Below are 20,267 nucleotides of genomic sequence, written 5' to 3'. Positions count from 1 at the left end.
TCACAATTGCACAATACTGAATAGGTGCATGTTAGAATTATTAAGAATGTTGAAAGTGGAAAATTTTGAAATATGAACAATACAAGATTGAATCTGAGAGCATTTTCAATGGAAATTGTGCACTTGAATTAAGTATTGCCATACATATTAACTACACTAGTAGATGAAAGAAGCCCTTTAAACAGACCAATGCACTTCATTGTATGTATAGGTGCTGGCAGATTTGGAAAAATTCCATAACAGAACCAACTACATGTTTCCAGTGAATGTTCTATTAGAGTAGTTAGCTGACTGCTCTATTAGAGTATCTCGATCTTGTACACCTCCAATGCTGATCTGGGTCCTTGTTACATAAACTTTAGCATAAATCCACTGATAATACCTTGGAAAGATGTTTATAAGGTAATTTTATGAGTATTTGTATTATTAGTGATCATATAATTATGCTAAGACAAAATTTCATTATAATACTCAGCATATTGATCAAGTAAAGCCTAAATATGAAGGGGGGGCTTCAGCCCCCAAAGCCCCCCCCCCCCCCCCCCCCCCCCCTGGATCCGCCCCTGAACTATGTCCACAGTCAGTGGCGATTCTAGACCTGGCCTACAGGGGGGGGCCCAGTAGGGAATAGTGTTGTTTTAGTTCTAAGGAACTAGAACTAAATCTAGTTTTAGTATAGCAATTTAATTCTAGTTCTAGTACACTAGAACTAAACTAAAATTCTTTCAAGTTTTGGTTCAAAAACTAGAACTAAACCAAAACCTTTAAAACTTTTAGTTCAAGAACTAGAACTAACTAAAAGGTTTGTCAAGCAATCCTACGTAAAAGGGTATTGTACACTATAACCACTTTACACTTTTCTTTGAAGATGGTGATGCCTGCAAATTCCTGCAAATGATACCATAAACATTGTCAGAGGAGGTTGGACATGCACATGTGAGTGCATACATTTTGTATTGAAAGTTTAACCAAGCATTCACAAAAGTTTTCACAAGTACCATTCGAGAGTGCACTTCAAGTTTAGTCTATTCCGCCGGTCAACCCCATTCAACCCCACTACTCCAGGCACGTAAATTGCTCTTGAAATCTACAGGATCACATGTGTAAGCATTCGCTGGGTGGAATCCATGTGTAATACTATAGGGACACCCTATGTACATGTATTTAAACACAATGACTGTCGAAGAAAGCAATGTGCATGCTAACAAAGCCTCTCAGAGTATTGAAAAAGAAGAGCGGATGCTGCTAGTTTGGCCTTACAGAGAATCAAAAAGAGAATTAGAAACTCGCACACCCACCTTGCAATAAGAATTTGCTGTTCATCTTAAGAAGCACAAGGTAACATGTAGTGGGGATATTGCTAAGCATTTCTTCTATCACTTACTCCTCGTCATGTATTAGAATTATGCAATAAACAGAAATAAATTTCAGAAGTGCTTGTATTGTGTCCAACCTCCTCTGAAACATTGCTATTCAGCATTAATTTTGCCTATTTAGGTTATTTAAGCTCAGTTCTATTAGAGCATTTGTTCATTTGTGCACAATGGTAAGTGGAAATAGTGCTGAACATCAAACCACCAATCTAAAGTTTCTGGAAGTCTAGGGGGTGCTACCAAGGTTAGTATATGTGAAGATATCTAACATTAACTAAAATGAAACTAATACTAACTAAAATTACAGAAATATGGGGTACTAGAACTAAAACTAACTAAAACTATGGTAGAATTGGGATACTAGAACTAGAACTAACTAAAACTATGGCAGAATTGGGATACTAGAACTAGAACTAACTAAAACTATGGCAGAATTGGGGTACTAGAACTAGAACAAAACTAAAATGAATTTGCTGTACTAAAACAACACTAGTAGGGAACAACATAACTATTGTTGTATAAAGTAATACTTTCAGGGGGGTCTGGGGGTGCAACCCCCAGAAGCTGCAGGATTTTTGCAATTTAAAGGCTTGAAAACAGCCTAAAATTTGTTCTAAAAACATGAAAAATGCTAAAAATAACAATGCCAATCTATACAGCAACTTTTCCCCAAGATTTTTTAAAAGTTATTTTTTAACAGGGGGGCCTTGGCCCCCCCTGGCCCCCCCTTAGAATCGCCTATGTCCACAGTTACTAATCAAATATCAAATTATGTATTAATAATAATAAAACCCCATTGTGTTACATTGTGTTCAGTTCCCAAAGTGGAAAAAGATCTACGAATCTTTCCTTTACAACATCTAGATCTAACATGTTATCCACCATCAGTGGCGGATCTAGAGGGGTTTCTGGGGTTTCGACAGAAACCCCCTTTTAAATCTAGCTCAGTGGCACATAACCATTGTTGTACTGACAATTTGTCATAGCAAATAACTATATACCACTGTTTTTCAGTAGCATGCATGTAGTTGCACTTAACTGACACCATTTATAGCTATTAAACCATCAGCAACACTTCATTTTTCATCTCTCACTGTATTAAAAACGATCGAGATACTCTAATAGAGCAGTCATGTAACTACTCTAATTGAGCAATCAAAGTTACAGATTGCAGTCACCATCTTCGCCCTATATAGTTAGCAATATAGTGTTTGTTTAAAGCATTGGAATTATTGCAATTTGTAACTAAAAATAGCCTAATATCCGATCTCAGAACTTCTAAAGTCTCAAATTTTCCTGGATAAATGTCATCAGATGCCTTATTCAGTTATACCAACTTTCAGAAACCCCCTTTTAAAAATCCTAGATCCGCCACTGACCATGCAGTATACTGAGCCATCAGTAAACAATTTTTTATCCCAGAACAACTTCTTTAGTAGGGCATTAAAATTCTGCACATCCATACATTCAGCTCTAACACACAAACATAACATTATCAGTTTGGGAGAGTTCCTTACAAGAGATTTTATACCTTCAGCTGCCAAATATCATACAATCATAACTTGTGACTACATTTACCAGTCCACCATGAGCTGAAACTGAGGTCACAAAGTCATTTGGAACATAACTGTCTTCTGAACAACTGTATAACTGTTGTAGATTATGATTATGGGTTAAGTTCAGTGATGGATTATGGCATGCAGACAGTAAAATACTTTTAGTTCAGTACAGTTATTAATCACATCCTGTACCGGGGAATTGGAAACAGTGGAAATGGAAACCGGAAACAGAAAGTGGAACTGAATGGAAAACGGAAATGGTCAAAATCGTCACATAAATGTACCCAAGCCCTTGTTTAGTGGCCACCTCTGAAAGACCACCTTCTTATAAAGACCACCTCTGTACAAAGACCACATTGTATTAGGTCTCAAAAATGGCTATGGCATACTGACCACCTTTTATAAGACCACCTCTTCACATTGTAATACAGCTAGGCTCCAAACATCCTATGTTTTGACTGCTTTATCAAAACAGCTAGGTCATCATCCCCTATGAGACCTCATTTTTCATTGATACAGTAGGTTGTAGTGTACTATCTACATTTCACTTGCATGGAATATATCTTTTGTATGACACATTCTGGTACCATATTATTATCTATGCTGGTACAAACTAGCGATGATGGTATATGAATTGAGTGAAGTGCATGTGGACAAAGAGATGACACTGATATGAGTCATGAAGCACATGTTTGAAGCTTACCAAATATTACCATGTAAAGAGGTGGTCTGTGACCACGAAGTGGTCCTTAGCCATTTTTGATATCTAATTGCAATGTATAGTCTTTGTACAGAGGTGGTCTTATAAAAGGTGCATGGCTACTAAACGAAGGTTTTACTCTAGGGTATACTTATATGACTGTTTACCATTTCCGTTTTCCACTTTCCATTTCCAGTTTCCATTTCCACTGTTTCCAATTGCCCTCCTGTACCAATTGTGGGTGGTAGTGTATAGTTGAATAGTCACAAATGCGTAGCGCGTAGCTAACAATAATTTTGGAAAATAGGACAACTTTAATGTAACTTTTGTGATAACAAACTTACAACCCCAACAATCACCTCTTTGTATTTCTCTGATAGTCCAACACTTCTGATACAAACAAATTAACCTTTTCTTGTCTTTTGATGTCACTGAAAACACAAAAGTTCACTCCCAAGTGGGTAAGCTTCATGCTACTTAATATTTCCCACAGCCACGTCTGATCCTCAACACTTGATATACATATACCACAAAAGTTTAGACCTTGTAGGTTGTGACAGTGATTTGCAATAGCCTGCAGCACTTGCATGATGAAGGTACTATATATAGTTTTTAAACCAAAATTGCATTAAACAGAGTTTGCAGCTAATACACAGTGCCATGCCATCTTTTTAGGCTGCATGACGACTCTATACTTTGCATCTTTCTTGATTTGATGTTGTATCTTGCACACTGCCATTTGCACCTCTTATATACGTACACATGGAATACATTTTCACTATAGCTACAGTAACAATATTACATACGTAAGTTGTCATGCATATGCACCAGTCAAATTTCCAACATTGAATAGATTTGGCACTTCACTGACCAACACAGTCCCTGGATCTTGCATTATATTTGTACACCACTAGCTGCATGTTTTTTTTGTCTGGGCTGGTCTCTGGTAAAGTTTATCGACCAATCTTGATAGTAGTTGATGGATAGGAGTAAGGTATGTCAGGTGTTTGTTCCACACTTGACCACTGTTAGTGTTGTTACGTAGTTGTGGTAGAGATTGCAGTCACTACATTACACGTACTCTGTAATCTATCAGAATGTACTCTTCAATCTGCATACTTTAACATGTATTTGCAGATCTTATTATATCCTGGCTCCTAGCTACTATGCATGAGAGAGGTGAAATCAACAGTATTTCTTCAGCAACCTTTGTTGGCTCTTGTCAGTGTTCTCATCTACTTGTGTCCTTTAGTGGTCTTCCAGATGTATTTCCTTCCATTCCAGGTCAGGATGTTGTAATCCTGCTGTCTTTGTTTATTAGTGATTCTCTTCCTCACCTTATCCTGCTTGCATGTGGGTAGTGTATAATTCAATACAATGTACAAGCTATATAGAGATGGTATAAAGACATGCTGCTAGATATGCGTTAAACAAGTTTGATAGGTATGCAAGTGTATCGGAAATGATTAGTATACTTGGATGGCCTGCTATAGAAAGCAGATGCAATACCCTGAGAACTCCTATGATGTATAAAATTATGAACAACTTGGTAGATGTACTTACTGATACAATTCTGTTATCATGCATCCGCAACATTACAGCTGAGAGGACATACTGAGAAACTTCAAACAGGAAAGTTTGCGAAGGGGCGGCCGCACCAGACTACATACAACCCCCAACCAGTGTTGAAAAGAAAGCCTTGCAGCTAAAGATGAAAACATACTGCCGAGTGGGGGTATAAGAAGCAGAATCCAAGTCCCACAAAGGACTTTCAGAATAGATGTAAACATCTCAACAGTGTAATTCCACAGACAAACAAATTACAGTAAGAGTACAAGACCATGAGTGGTTCACTATACTCTATGTAAACATTGCCGACATTTAGCTGAATGTATGATACAATGAAAGGCGATGTCAACTTGCCATGGGGAATCACCTCAAATCAGATACACATTAGATTACTTCCGGAGATTGTGTATAAAGTTGACCTCGACACACCCTGTTTCATGAGTTCGGTATTAATACGGTTGTTACTTGTTTAAACTTTAATAGAGTGTTTAATGGAAGACTTAGCTCGCAGTAGAGATTATTCTTGTTGTAACATTTGTAATGAGTTTGAAAACGGGAGCGATGTCCAGAGAGGTTGCCTCTGTCTCGCTACACTTCCATTCGTTCCTCACCCACTACAAGACAACAATGGCGACTACGTGATACTTAGTGTTTGTCGGCTTTATTCAAAGCGTGAAGACTTCGAAAGAGGAAAATGGACAGTAAACTTTGCAATTGGGACGAAAAAGCCAGCTGTGTTTGACTTAATCATCTCCAATGTCACCAATGTGTTTACCTGCTGTGACCTTGAGGATAGATCAGGCCAGCGGTGTCACTGTGTGGCCAGTTTCAGTGTGCTGGTACTCACAAAGGAATTCAGCGACAAGATAAAAGTACAGATTGAGCTAAGTTCAGGAAATAGAAAATTTTCTCCGTTGTCTATCGTGGACATCGCGAATGTAGACACTTTTCCGATCACTTATAAGCAGCAGCCAAAGATAAAGAAATACCTTCGCCTGTGTAAGTCAATGTCCGAAGAATACTTTTATTCAGAAGGACAGCAAAGTACACTGTTACTGGGGGACAAGGTCAGGGCATATACAGAAGTGATAAGCTATGAAGTTAAGGATGCCAGTTACTCAGCTTCAGGTAGTGCAATACTGGACTCCTCGTTACTACAAGTGTGTGGAATACACAATGTCCGACTAAATGGTTCTGCCGTTTCACTGGGAGGCACCAATACCTATGTGACAACAGGGACATCAGTGCTTCAGATGGCCAGTCAGTTGATTGGTAAGTGTTTACAATAAAATTATAGTTGTTTAATTAGTTTTGTGTGAGTTATATGGTTACGTGGTTTGATTAAAGAATATTGAAGTGATATTTTTGCCCTTTGGACTCCAGTGGTGGTTAGTCAGAAATGTGAGGTTTTCCTTGATGCCAATTACACACCTACCACACAAGTACAACCAGTGTGTCATCAATTATCACCTGTATAGCCAATGTGCCTGATGTACTGCATGCCAGCAGAGGAGAAATTTGCGATTAAAAAGTGTCGTGCAACGTATGTCTCCTACCTCCTCTGTACTAGTATGAAATGAAAGCTAGTAGAGCTCTTTGGACTATTGATTCATGTGTTTTGTTTGTCTCATTGTAGAGTACCATATGGGAGGGATAGTTTAACCTGTTTTCTGTGAGCAAGTCTGAATTTTCTGCATGGATGTTGTGATGATCCAAATAGTTATGGATCTTTTTAGTTTGGCAAAGTACTACTCATTCATCGTCTATCAAATAATGACACCACATCAATTATATGAGTGCGCATCTGATAATATCCCAAAATAATACATTTTAATTTCTGTACTTGTGAGGACTATTAAAGAGCGGAGGCCTTTCGTCAAATAAGGTTTCAGAATCTAAAACTATTCCTGGAACACAAAAGCTTCAATGTTTTGACAAAAAAATGTAATCTGTACCAAATTTTATTCCAACTCAAGTGTTTAAAGGAAAGAAAAAGTTGCATTGGTTGAAACTGATGGGCTCCCAATACTATGCAAGTTACTTTTATCCAGGGCATACATAATAACTGCAAGAGATATAGTATAGCATATTGTTTACTTCATTTGTGGTGTGGTATTACTAAATCTACAGTGTTTTTTACAAAGCATCATTGCCAGTATTTGTTTCTTGAAAACAGAACATTAATAGACGGTTCTCTACAGAAATACTAGCTGATTAGTGATGTATAAGTGCTTTACTGTGCAGTCTTTGTAATAGATTAATGTTACACCTCTTGACTAACTTTTGTTGACTGCTACTTCTTCGACCAAGTGGCAGGAGAAAGTAGATAGTTGAGACCAGCATTTGTATATGCAATCACCACTGCGTGTACCATCTATGTAACTAATGTAGTGCTGTGTGTACAAAGCTTTTTAATAGCTTTTGCATAGCAGTCACATGAATAAAATCTAGAACTTAGACGAATAGGTGATGGAACAAGAGATAAAAAATAAAACAATCCTGGGATTCCTCAGTGTGAGATCAGGATGTGTACCACTATGCTGTGCTGCTGCCAACTATCCACTTCTGTGTATAAGAAAGTACACACCCAGGTGAAGAATAAACCTGACCCTAACATTAAGTAAGCAAAATAATATCTTTCACTGAAGGTTTTTGGTAGTTTGAGGAGGATAGACACTTTGCACCCTCAAACTCACCAGAAAGTACCTTCATACAACTAGTGTGCTTGATATTTGAGTTGTGGTGGATGACTGCCAGCCAAATAGTGAATATTTGCCAGGCTGCGAAAAAAAACAACAAAACAATAACATGAATAAAAAACAAATCTGTTCTCATTGTATGATGATGAAGCTACTACAACATTTAGAATAGAAACTGCACCAGGGTCATTAAGTCGGCAAAGTCAAAAATGAATTGGCCTCTCTGTTAGTTTACTTCTGGATAAGACAGGCTTTATATATCAACATTGATACTTTAATATCACAATGTCATGGCTGGATATATCTTGGTACTAGGCAGTCACAATTTACTACTTTCTCTAGCTCATTTTTCTCTGGGAAATTTCTAAACCACTTGGAATGTGCCGATATACAGCCTCAATAACTAAATATTTGTTGGTAGCCCTCACCCACATTGTCCTCGGTTTGCATAAAAATCTTGTTGAAATGTTCTAACTATAACTCTTCTTCTTAGAAACAAGATCCCTTTATATTGGGTTAGTATTTTTCTCACCATGGTAGATACACTAGACTGTTAAAAGGGCTACTGGCCTATCATAAAATTCACAACCTTAGTACCATTGACTGTAATGACAACATAATAAGACTTAACGTTATGTGGAGTACTACAACGTGCCTATTTTGCTGGCCCTTATTGCTTTTGCATCACTATCTTTACATGTATAAACTGTATGCATTAAAATTTTATTGTGACGTCAACAGTATTAGATTTTTATTTTAATGTCAACAGTCTTTGGTTGCCTAGGAAATGTGGCATGTGTACATGTTGAAGTGGAAGCCTTATGTGCAACAGACACTACATATTGTAGTGGAAGTTAAGAGAAACGTGTTATTTTGACTGAACTCATTGGTCTTATTCGTAGCTATATGGTTCCAGTGTCTTAAGGCTATCAGGGTCTGTAAGTTGGTCTTTCCTAGCTGAATACTGTAGTTGCTTTTTTATTGCACTGCATATTTTTATACGTGATTGTTAATGAATACACTTTCATGATGTAAGATAATAATAATTAGCTGTATATACAGTCGAGAGTTGGTGTTATTTAATTCAATTTTTATTCACAAATTTGTTTTTCACTAATAAACTTGTTTTCCATGAAATGAAGTCCTATTGTATTTATACTATTTGTGCTACACATGCCAAGTGAATGTAAAGTTTATGCTCGCTTCAGTCATAATAAAGTGTAAGTCGTCAATTACTTATAAGTTCTTTACTGTAGTAACTTGGGAATTTCTAGTTTGCACAGTAAATCTTTCATTTCCTTGAGTACCATATTTATTCCCTTGTCTGAAGGCACCAATTAGTAATCACATCAAATAAAAGTTTGTTGTAACTTTAACCCAGTACAAAGGGATCTTGTTTATTAAAAGACAAGTTATAGTTAGAATATTTCAACAAGATTTCTATTCAAACTGAGGACAATGTGGGTGGGGACTACCAATGCTGTAACTATTTGGAAGCATTTTTGGTTGCTTTGAAAGCACATTATTTTTAACTGTCACCGTGAAGGAAATACAAGCCTGGTTTGTGGTTGATACTTTTGGACAAACTTTTGTGATACCTACTACTAAGAGTTAATAATATGGAGAGGAGAGTATCTAATGCTGTATACGTACGTATTCCTGTTTTCTTGAGATTTGTAGTATTTGTTTGTTTCTTTACCGTAATTAGTTTAGCCGCGCAGTGAAGAATGTTTGAAGATATTATGAACCAGCAAATCACTAATGACTGAGTAAGGATATATAATGAACACTGCTCCTTCATTTAAAAAAATGCTTGAAGGCAGGTTTCACTTGTTAACATGGTGACATATGGCCAGGATGCAGTTGTAAATTCCGAGTGGCACTCCATCATCTTTTACATGTATTAGAGTTATCCTCGAGGGGTTATCAGCCATGCTCTTTAGTGCAACAGTGCTGCTCTTGCTGGCCAAGTTTAATGCACACCATTGTGTCTGGCATGATCTTTGTGGTTAAATACAAATATACTAGCTATAGTACGTACGCATTGAGCTGGATCCTCAAAAACATTTAATAGTTCATGAATGCATTTGTAGAAATTTAGCTCATTTGTAGTACTGCTTGACCTACTAAATTTTTTTTTTCAAAATCTTGTCGTTCAAATGTCTGACGTAATATATATAGCCAATCAAAATTTTCACCATACATTTCCAATGGGGGAGCCATAAAAGTACAGTGTCCATTACAACCCGATCTTATAATGGAGCCAAACTGTACATGTCTGTTGTTGACGCCTTTGCTGTCACCATTAATCATCTGGTTGGCTGAAATGTTTACTCTCTGAGAAAAAATCCACTTTTAATTTTTAGCTGTTTTTTAGGATCCAGCTCAACTTACACATACTATAGTCTATGGTATACAAAAAAGAAGCCGCTTAAATTATGTACAATTATCTATTACAGGACTATATAGCGTTAGATACTATCCTCTCCATATTAACTCTTGCTACTACAGTGAAACCTGTATATTCCAGTCACCTTTGGGGTGCTCTTGTTAAGCAGGTGGCTACATTAGACAGATCAATTTGTACACAAATGACATTATTACTGTAGAGAGGTGACCTTATTATGCAGTGACCAGGTTTCACTACTGCACTTGTAATTGTATGCTATTGTGTTATTGGTAATTGTACTCTAGTTCAACAATTCTCCGATGGTAGCATACTCTCAAAGAGACACCTTCCAGCTGTACTAGCTGCCATTGTTGTTAATATGGATAAACCACTGTCACACCACATGGAACTGACAAAGAAAGGATACCTGGTTGCTGATAAGATTATTTCCATGGCAACATACAATGGTTAGTTATGCATCACATGACACATTACAATACTGTATATTATATAGGTGTGGAGCTGCATGAGATGATCCTATACCTTCACCAATCTGGCATATTGAGTCTACAGTGGCACACAAACCGTAAGGCATATCGTGTCACCAGTGAACTCAGGCTACTGCTTACTATCCTTTCCAAATGTAAGGGACCAACCCGCAATGTTCATTGTATTAATTATCTCCTACAGACAAAGATGTACCTGTGGCAGAGTCACCAGTAGGAGACTGGGTATTAGGGGACCTAGTACCAAAGGAAACCTATATAGATACAATGGTCCACTATGGTGAGAGCTTAGGCAACATTTTGGAAAAGGCAATGAGCAGTGTTAAGGAATATCAGGAGACAATCTTGATGTGCCTGCAGTGCTGGAACCTGTTGGTATCATACTGTGGTAAGTATATAGTGGTAAAGTGAATACTGTTTTGTCATGTCTGAATGACTGTTTTTGCAGAAAAACTCAAACAGAGAATGATTTCGAGAGGTTTTCAAGACAAGGTTAAGCAGTTGGTGAATGGTACTAAGTTAGGAAATTTTCCAAAGTTGCAAGGTTGTTTGCTCCAGTCGTACGTTGTGATCACAGGTGGGTTTGCTGCCCATAGTCACTCATTAGCCACTCACTTTACAGATTACCTGTCGACTGCTTTACAGAAGGATCATGAGGAGCTAGAAAGTACGTGGATTGTCATTTGGGGAGGGGTGTATGATTGTGTTGTTAACATCTTTAATCGAGGATGACTGGCTATATTGTTTTATTTAAATTGTAAGCTTGTTATGGTGAACAATCGTTGCAAGATTTATGTATGCTTGTTAACAATATTATTGGATTTTACCATAGAACAAAAGTTTATGGTGTCTTTACTAAGTTGTAAGTTGGAGGATGGTTCTGGTAAGCTGTGGTGATCAGGTTTATTGTGTGTGTGTGAATACATAATATTAACTTTAGGTGATAGATCTGTGCTCGATGTAAAGCCTGGCCCACTACCAGATGGTATGTCCAAGATCATGTAATACCATCATGTACTACTGATTTGTGTTGCAGATTTTGATGTGATTGAAGCTCCCACTCCACCCCCAACTCGTAATGAGTCCACTGACTCCTTTACATCTCCCATGATTCATTCTAGTTCCCTGACATCTTCAATGAATCATTCTGGTAGTCATAATGTGCCTGCTACTCTATTGCCGTCAATACATGAAAGGTTTCCGACAGCTGTTGATTTTTCTAAACAATTTTTTGATGGTAAGTTTTGTGTATGCAGTGTTCCATACGTAAGTTGTATTATAGTTTCCTAGTTAGTAGTATATATTGTTATACTGTAGTGCTCAGAAAGTTTGATAAACCAATAGGATTTTTTGTATGATAAATGACATCATTCTTTGCCTGTCGCAACTTGCATTTTCTGGTTGTGATATTGTATTGAATATGATTATAGATTTGTAGTCATGGTTACATATGAGTTATATGAAAGCTACAGTGAAATTGTGTGTGTGTCAGATTAAATTAACTGTCTATATCATTTTCCTTTTGTGTACAAGCCCATCAAAGTGTTCATTATATCATCACTTCATGATGAGATGTTGGTGTGTAGCACTACTATAAAGTCTTAGGTGACAAAGGCTTCAGAAATAGCCACTACTATTGTCTCCTTTTAGCTAGTTACGCTTAAAAGGTTTTACAATGATGTTATTTGGAATGTAGAGGATATTCCAAACAGGGAGAGAGTATATGGTTTTTGTTAAGGCTTATGTTGTTGTTTTTTAAGAGGAAAGTTAGCTTTGCTTTGTCAGTAGGAAACGTAGTTGTTCAATACATCAGAGACCTTTGAGTGTGTTGTTTACTGATGTGTGGTTGCCAATAGGGAAAATATTTATTCTACACATTAACAAATGATTAATTTACTAAGTAATTGATGTACACTGTGGTATAGGAGATGATTCCCCTGTGTAGCCAACATGTTTTGTATTACATGACTAGTACTGTTGTGCCCATCTTATGTGTACCACACACAACACATATATATGCTCATTGGCATGTTGGAGGACATTACAATAAACACATCACAAGTAAGATGTGTACACTGAGAAACCAGGTAGAGGCTGCTGTTGGATAACATGTTATTTATTTCTTATCTATATGACTGAATAATGAGGAGCCCTTACTACTGCCCTAGGACTGTCATCATCAGTTATGCCATATGTATTACCTAATATGCTGACGTCTAGAATCACTCCATAACTGGTCCATCAATACAGTGTATGTATAAGTGTTCTTTCCATGACTATTTGCATGTGCATACTTTAGCTGACAGTGTTGGCAGGATTTAATTATGACCAATATGCTGTAGTTACCTGTACATTGATCCCTAACAAATTTGTCTATGCCATAATTTCCAGGTGGCAATGAGTGCCACTTCATTACATGTTAGTGATGTTTCACTGTATTGACTTTTCGTTTATTGCAGAATTTTTGTTGTTGCATAATTAGAAACTCCCAGTAAAGAGCTCCTCAAGCATGTGGCACATGCTATCCACAATACGCCAGTGACCATCAATGCTGTGTGTGTGGAACTTGATGTGCCTCCTGGTGAGATGAAAAATCTATATGGATTAGAACCTTGGGTGCAAGTCCATCATCTACTTGAAGTGTGGAGGGACCAAGATAGCATCAACAATACACGTAAACTTGCGGTGGCATTGTACAACTTGAACTTGGCACGTATTGCAGAAGAATCTAGTCATTTTAAACGGTTACAGTAGGCACACACCAATGAAACTGTATGTATTTGTATTATATGTATGTTCTGTGAAATGTGACTGCTTTTAAAGTGACAAATTTTATCTCCAGCATGGACTCAACAGTGCTGTTTGTTTAGGAAATGCTACAGTTAGGTATACTACCAAAACAGCCACTAAAAAGTCTAGGTTAACAAAGTTGTGAAACAAAAGATGGTGCACAAGAAATAACTAATAATTTTAATATTTACATGGTGATGCTGTCATCATTATATCATTGCAGTCATTTCTCACAACTTTTGGATTTTTTAGGGGCCACACCCTTTGGCATGGATGCTTAAACCTGTTGTATATATATATATATAATAATGAATGGCTGTAGTATTCTTAATAGTGCGAGCATTGTAAACAGGAAGGAGCACTGTTTCCTTCCTGTTTACAATGTGAGAACTATTAATTTCAAATACCACAGCTATCTGTCCTATTACAAATTAATCCAATAACCATAGCAACTGTTACTAACCAACAGAATTTTTTTTAAATAGCCACTGCAACAGACTGATCACACTTAGCAACCATTGCTATGGTCTTAAATAGACATTTACCTTAGCAACAGTTGCTAAGTAATAATATTGTTGCTATGGATCATCTATCACTGTGGTAATGTTAGTTGTCAAATCAGACATAGAAACACCAGCCAATCAGATCAACATTACAGATTTTTGTAAAGGGACTTTAATACTAATTCTATTTGCTAATCACTTGACATATTTCAAAATAATACATCTTGTTGGATTATCTACAGAAACAATAGGAGTAAGCTGAGATCCATGTTATGTGTTCATCATAATTAATGTTTTTTGCTAATAAAATTTTGCAACTGAGATTGTAACTGAATGATGTTCTGTTAGGGTGACTGCACTATTAGAATATTTTGACCACTCTAACTTATGCATTATCACCCAATGCAGTTTCTTCTAAATCACTATAAGGCTCTGTGATTGTAATTTCGAGCTCATTCCTTTAAGCTTTTCAGTAGGTGTGATAATAATTTAACTAGATTGCATACCTGTTATACATGCCTGGTTTTTGCAATATAGGTACAATCTTTACTGTTAATACCAACAAAATAATAATGCTCAACTGACAGGTGAGCAAGCAACGTGTTAATATCACAGTGTCAAATTAAAGTACGAAGCTACATGAAAATCATGTTTTTGTTAATGATACACCAGTAAAGTGTGCTGACTTCTTGGGTTGTTTTACATGCTATACTGGCCAACGTCATGGCAAAATATTAAACATGAGTATACACTCCACTGTCCAATGGACTTGATATGATCCCAGTGTAAATAACATTTACACTAACAGCAATACTCTTTTATGCATGTACATGATGGTTGAAGGATGCAAGGCATATCAGTTAAAAGCTTTACATATTTCAATATCAGCACAGAAGATTATATTATGGTGGAGAATAAGTATTGTGTAATCTGTTGCCAATACATACAGTGGAACTTTTCTAAGCTGGTCACCTTTGGAAAGGTGGCTACAGACAGCAGGTTTCCACTGTACTCATCATCCTAAAGAGAGCAGTGAATGTTTTGGTGAATAAGTGCATTGATATGATGGCAGGATTAAATTCTGCATCCATGTGCACTTTCAAACCTGAATTCAAAAAACTGCATGAAGTGCACTGGCTTATACCATAGTTTGTTGTGTTCACTTGAGTCCTTATTTTCCCTTTAATATAGGGCCACATGTGTATGTAATTTCTGTACTATTTACAGATAAGTTAGCACTTGTAGTGTCAGGCACATGGCTACTTTGAATGCTGCCTACATAATTATAAAGTGATTTGCCTCATAAGTTTTACTATGCTGAAGTGCACAAAATATCTCTTGGGGTGGAAGGCACCATACTGCCCAACAGATGGGTAGTCGTGTGTGTGTATAGTCCTATCATTTTATCCATCACATTTTCACTCCTACATGTGATATACTTGCAAACTGTATATCACTCTGTAAAAGGCAGACACCATATGCTAGAATCTTTTTAGGTCACAATGTCTTTTAGAATTGTAAGTATATCTATTTGCTTTATACTTGAGTATAATTAGGGATCTAATATAAGTTGTCACAAATTTCAATGTTGCAATGCATACATGTTTCCCAAATGATCTATACTATTTCCCATGCACCTCTGCATGTGTTTTACAGTGGTAAGTTGCTGAGTTTACATATTTGCAATTAAATAAGTGCAAACCATACAACTATGATGATCAATTTCACCAAGATACAGGCACTCAGTCTCTGACAGAAATAAAAAAACATGAAGGCAGACACTCCTGTAGTTCATGTCATCACATCATCTGTTAGTCTGTTGGTCAAATGCCAAAAGGTTATGTACCCAAAAAAAAAGCCAAAGAACAGTATCATATTTGTAAAGACAAGACACGTACTGTACTGTAGAGAATTTATCGCTGGATGCTCTTAACCTAAATGGTTATATAATATCTTGTGAACTAGACTGCGCAGCATGTATTCAGTTGTATCTATATATCCTTGCTTTCATTTCTCTTTTTGCAAAGTGTGTGCTTTTGTTGCTTGGGAATAATATTATATTACATTCACGTTGGATAAACCAAGAGTTGTTCCAAGAATTTTGGCAACAGATTTCCAAATCTTCTGTTGCATGTACACTTAAATCTAGGGGGTCTGGGTAGTGCACATGATGAATTTTCTCCCCATAATACATTGTGCATGTGTTATGTACAGTAAGTACACATGATTTATTGTAGCTACTTTGTGAGTATATATGCGGAAGGTGGTGTATTTGTCTTGCGGCAGATTATTGAGGCAGGCCATACATGACTAAGATAGGTTACTGCCTGGATAGACAAGCAAATGAATGTCTGATGACTCCAAGTGCCCATTAGAATGCAACTGCAATACATCATGCCTATAAGTATATTGTCATCAAATTACTTTTTTGGGTCACTGTTTTTACTGTACAGAAACCTCCATACAGAGTATATAGTACAACAATGCATGTCATAATGATGAGTAGCTAAGTTTCATAATGCCAGCAGTGGGATCCAGGCTGTAAGATGCCAGCCTGGATCCCACTGCTGGCATTATGTAAGATGCCAGCCTGGATTAAATGAACTGAATTAGCCAGTTCAATTTGACACAATGATTGTGATGACTTATCAGTTATTGAAAATTGAATTACAGTTAGATTACATCATCAATAACAAGGTTTATTAACTTACAAACCACTTAATTGAACACATATACAGGGAAAATGAACAACTGTCAATGAATTACAACAAATCACAAAAAAGAAATCAATAAAAATCAAAACCCTACAGTAAAATATGAGTTCGGTCATCCCTGTACCTTATAGGAGTTCTTATAATCCTTCCATAACTAGATTGTTTCTCTGACGTTGAATATGGCGCTAGATCTGATCGTTCAAACCTTCCTCATGAGCAATACCAGTAGGTAACACACATTCTTCACTTTCACTGTCTTCTAATGGTCTGTGTGAAGCATGCTTTGCAACAACAATAGCTGGTGCCCATTTTGCTCCATAGTAAATTTTGCACATTCAATTTGAATACTGGCAAAGTTTTTGATGTTTTGTCAAAATTCTGTTTCTGTTGTAACTGTCAATACTGCAGCTTCTCTCTGACAATGTTGCTGTTTGATGGTGTCAATTGTAATGGGACCATGGACAGATCAGACTAGACTAAATTTCTTCCCCTGGAACTCAAGCAATGCTAAGTCAACATCAATGTTACTGACTTTTGCCTTTTTGAAAGCTTGCTTTATCGTCTGAACATTATGCTCTGCCAATCCATTTGACTGGGAAGAGTGTGGGCTAGAAGTTGTGGTAGTAAAATTCCATTCTTTGGAGTACCTTGCTGTTAAATGGCATATCATCTGCAAACACTGAAAGTGGAATGCCATTTCTTGCAAAGATTGTTTTCATCACCTCAATGGTAGTGTCAGCTATTTATATTTTTGACTGGGATTACTTCGGGATATTTGGAAAAGTAATTAATCATCAAAAGATAGTCTTGATTATTAAAAGTGAAATAGTCTGTACCCACCCTCTCCCATGGTTGTGCTGGAACAGTTTGAGGAATCAGTGGTTCTTTCGGTGATGCCTTGCAGTGTGTATTACAAGCTGGACACTTCTTTACTTCTTGTTCGATGGCACTGTTCATACTAGGCCAGTATATACATGACCGAGCCCTGGCTTTGCACTTTTCTATCCCTAGATGACCTTCATGTACAGCCTTCAACACCAGCTAGTGTCTACTGGCTGGTACTACTACTACCTGGTGGCCCTTAAAAATTAATTTTTCAGTCACATACAGGTCTTCTTTGACCTCCCAGACTCTTAATATCTGTGGAACATTAATGGATCAACCTTTCTCAATCACGTCCTTAAGCTGTCTGAGTTGTGAGTTGGTCATTCTGGCTAGTGGCAGTTTATGATTCCTGGTTCTGACACAGGAAGGTCCTGCAGTACCACATGCACAACTGCGGCCAGTTCCGCACTAATCAAGCCTTCCTTTGGTGGGTCATCACTGTATGCTCTAGAAAGTGAATCAGACACATATAGGTTATACCTTCAACATTTATGTTTGAAAAGGTGGAGAAAGGAGGAAAAAAATCCATGACTGGTACTGGTCTGTTGTTGCTTTAATTTATTGGTTTACTTGAGGTTGTGCAAATTTTATGAGCAAAACTTGTAGGCTGTTCTTTTTTCTCTGTAGTTTTGGTGGGGTAAAGGCCCAAAGCTATATACCCATGTGAGACTACCCTGCTGTATCATGCATGCTGTGTTACATACATCCTCCAGTGTAGTTTCCTAGTTTTTTATACTGTAGTGCTCAGAAAGTTTTATAAACTGCTAGGATTTTTTTGGTATGATAAATGACACCATTCTTTGCTTGTCATGATTTGCATTTTGCAATTGTGATCACGGATATTGTGTTGAATTTGTGGATTTGTAGTCATGGTTACATGAGAGTTATATGAAAGCTATAGTGAAGTTGTGTGTGCCGGATTAAGTTAATTGTCTATATCATTTTCTTTTTATGTACAAGCCCATCAAAGTGTTCATTATATCATCACTTCATGATAAGGTGCTGGATAAAGTCTTAGGTGACAAAGGCTTCAGAAACAACCACTAATATTGTCTGCTTTCAGTTACATATAAAAGTTTTTGCGGTGATACTATCTATATAGTATGTAGAGGATATTCTAAGAGTATAGACTTGCGTTTTTGTTTTTTTAAAGGGGAGGGAGTTAGCTTTGCTTTAACAATAAAACTGTTGTGTACGTAGTTATTCAATATGCCAGAGAACACTTCAACATGTAGTAAAATCTTTGTGTGTTGTTTACTGATGTGTGGTTGCCATTAGGGAAAGTATTTATTCTGCACATTAATTAACAAATGATTAATTTACTAAGTAATTGATGTACATTGCAACATTAACTACACTTAGCTGGTTTATAATCCACAAAGTAGTACTGTTGTGACCATCTTATATGTGTATACACACACAACACATATATGTGCTCATTGGCATGTAGGAGGACATAGCAAATAGACACATCATAAGTAAGATGTGTATACTGTGAAACCAGGCAGAGGTTGTTGTTGAACTTATCTATATCACTGAATAATGAGGAGCCCTTACTACTGCCCTAGGACTGTCATCATCAGTCATGCCATGTGTATTACCTAATATGCTGATGTCTAGAATCACTCCATAACTGGTCCATCAATGCAGTTGAGTTATAGGTGTTCTTACCATGTGCATACTTTAACTAATAGTGATGGCAGGATGTTATCAATTATGGTGATGTACTAATGTGCTCTTCCTTTGTGTAGTTACATTGTCCCTAACAAATTTGCATACTTTCTGGGTGGCAATGAATGCCACTTCAGTACATGTTAGTGATGTTTCACTGTATTGACTTTTCGTCTATTACAATTGTTGTATAATTTGAACTCTCAGTAAAGAACTCCTCAAGCATGTGGCACATGCTATCCACAATACGCCAGTGACCATCAATGCTGTGTGTGTGGAACTTTCTGGTGAGATGAAGAATTTAATTGGGTTAGAACCTTGGGTGCAAGTCCATCATCTACTTGAAGCGTGGAGGCATCAAGATGGCAACAACAACACAAGTATAGACTTGCTGCAGTATTATACAAATTTAACTTGACACATATTGTAGAAGAATGTAGTCATTTTAAGCGGTTATAGTATAGGCACACACCTGGTCCAATGAAACTGTATGCATCTGTATAGTATGTTCCGTGAAATGTGACTGTTTCTAATGTGACAAATCTTATTTCCAGCGTGGGCTAAATACAGTGGAACTACTGTTTGTTTAGGAAATGCTATACTACCAAAGCAGCCATACTGTGAAAAATGGGGCAGTCTCTAAAAAAGTGAACGAAGTTGTGAACCAAAGGCAGTGCCCAAGAAATAGCTGTAATGCTTAATAATTTTAATATGGTGATGATGTCATTATATCATTTTTGGGGCCTCACATTTGGCATTTTGGCATAGATGCTTTTGTGTTTTCTACAGAAAAGCAGAAGTAAGATCATTATGTGTTGATTATATTGTTTTGCTATAGCAATTTTTGCAACTGAGATAACTGGATGTTCTGTTAGGGTGACTGCACTATTAGAATATTTTACCACTCCC

General features: G+C 37.0%; 1 protein-coding gene across 1 annotated transcript; it reads left to right on the top strand.

The window, feature by feature from the left end:
- The first annotated feature begins 5,612 nt into the window (after positions 1 to 5,612).
- Positions 5,613 to 13,636, top strand: LOC136242451 (uncharacterized). The gene is made up of 10 exons (XM_066033875.1): positions 5,613 to 6,473; positions 10,595 to 10,756; positions 10,804 to 10,932; positions 10,980 to 11,183; positions 11,244 to 11,372; positions 11,418 to 11,462; positions 11,628 to 11,678; positions 11,736 to 11,780; positions 11,832 to 12,032; positions 13,278 to 13,636. The coding sequence occupies exons 1-10, from the start codon at positions 5,693 to 5,695 to the stop codon at positions 13,547 to 13,549; spliced, it is 2,019 nt and encodes a 672-aa protein (XP_065889947.1). The 5' UTR covers positions 5,613 to 5,692; the 3' UTR covers positions 13,550 to 13,636.
- The last annotated feature ends 6,631 nt before the right edge of the window (positions 13,637 to 20,267 follow it).

Source organism: Dysidea avara, chromosome 13 (genome assembly GCF_963678975.1).
Source record: "Dysidea avara chromosome 13, odDysAvar1.4, whole genome shotgun sequence".
Classification (NCBI taxonomy): Eukaryota; Metazoa; Porifera; class Demospongiae; order Dictyoceratida; family Dysideidae; genus Dysidea; species Dysidea avara.
The sequence above is the reverse complement of the archived record's forward strand: the minus strand, read 5'-3'. Positions and strand labels throughout refer to the sequence as shown.

Excerpts from the sequence above, each read along its gene's own strand:
- LOC136242451 (XM_066033875.1), top strand. The coding sequence starts at position 5,693 with ATGGAAGACTTAGCTCGCAGTAGAGATTATTCTTGTTGTAACATTTGT. Across the intron at positions 10,757-10,803 it reads TTCCATGGCAACATACAATG|GTGTGGAGCTGCATGAGATG; the intron begins GTTAGTTATGCA and ends TATATTATATAG. Across the intron at positions 11,679-11,735 it reads TAAGTTGGAGGATGGTTCTG|GTGATAGATCTGTGCTCGAT; the intron begins GTAAGCTGTGGT and ends TATTAACTTTAG.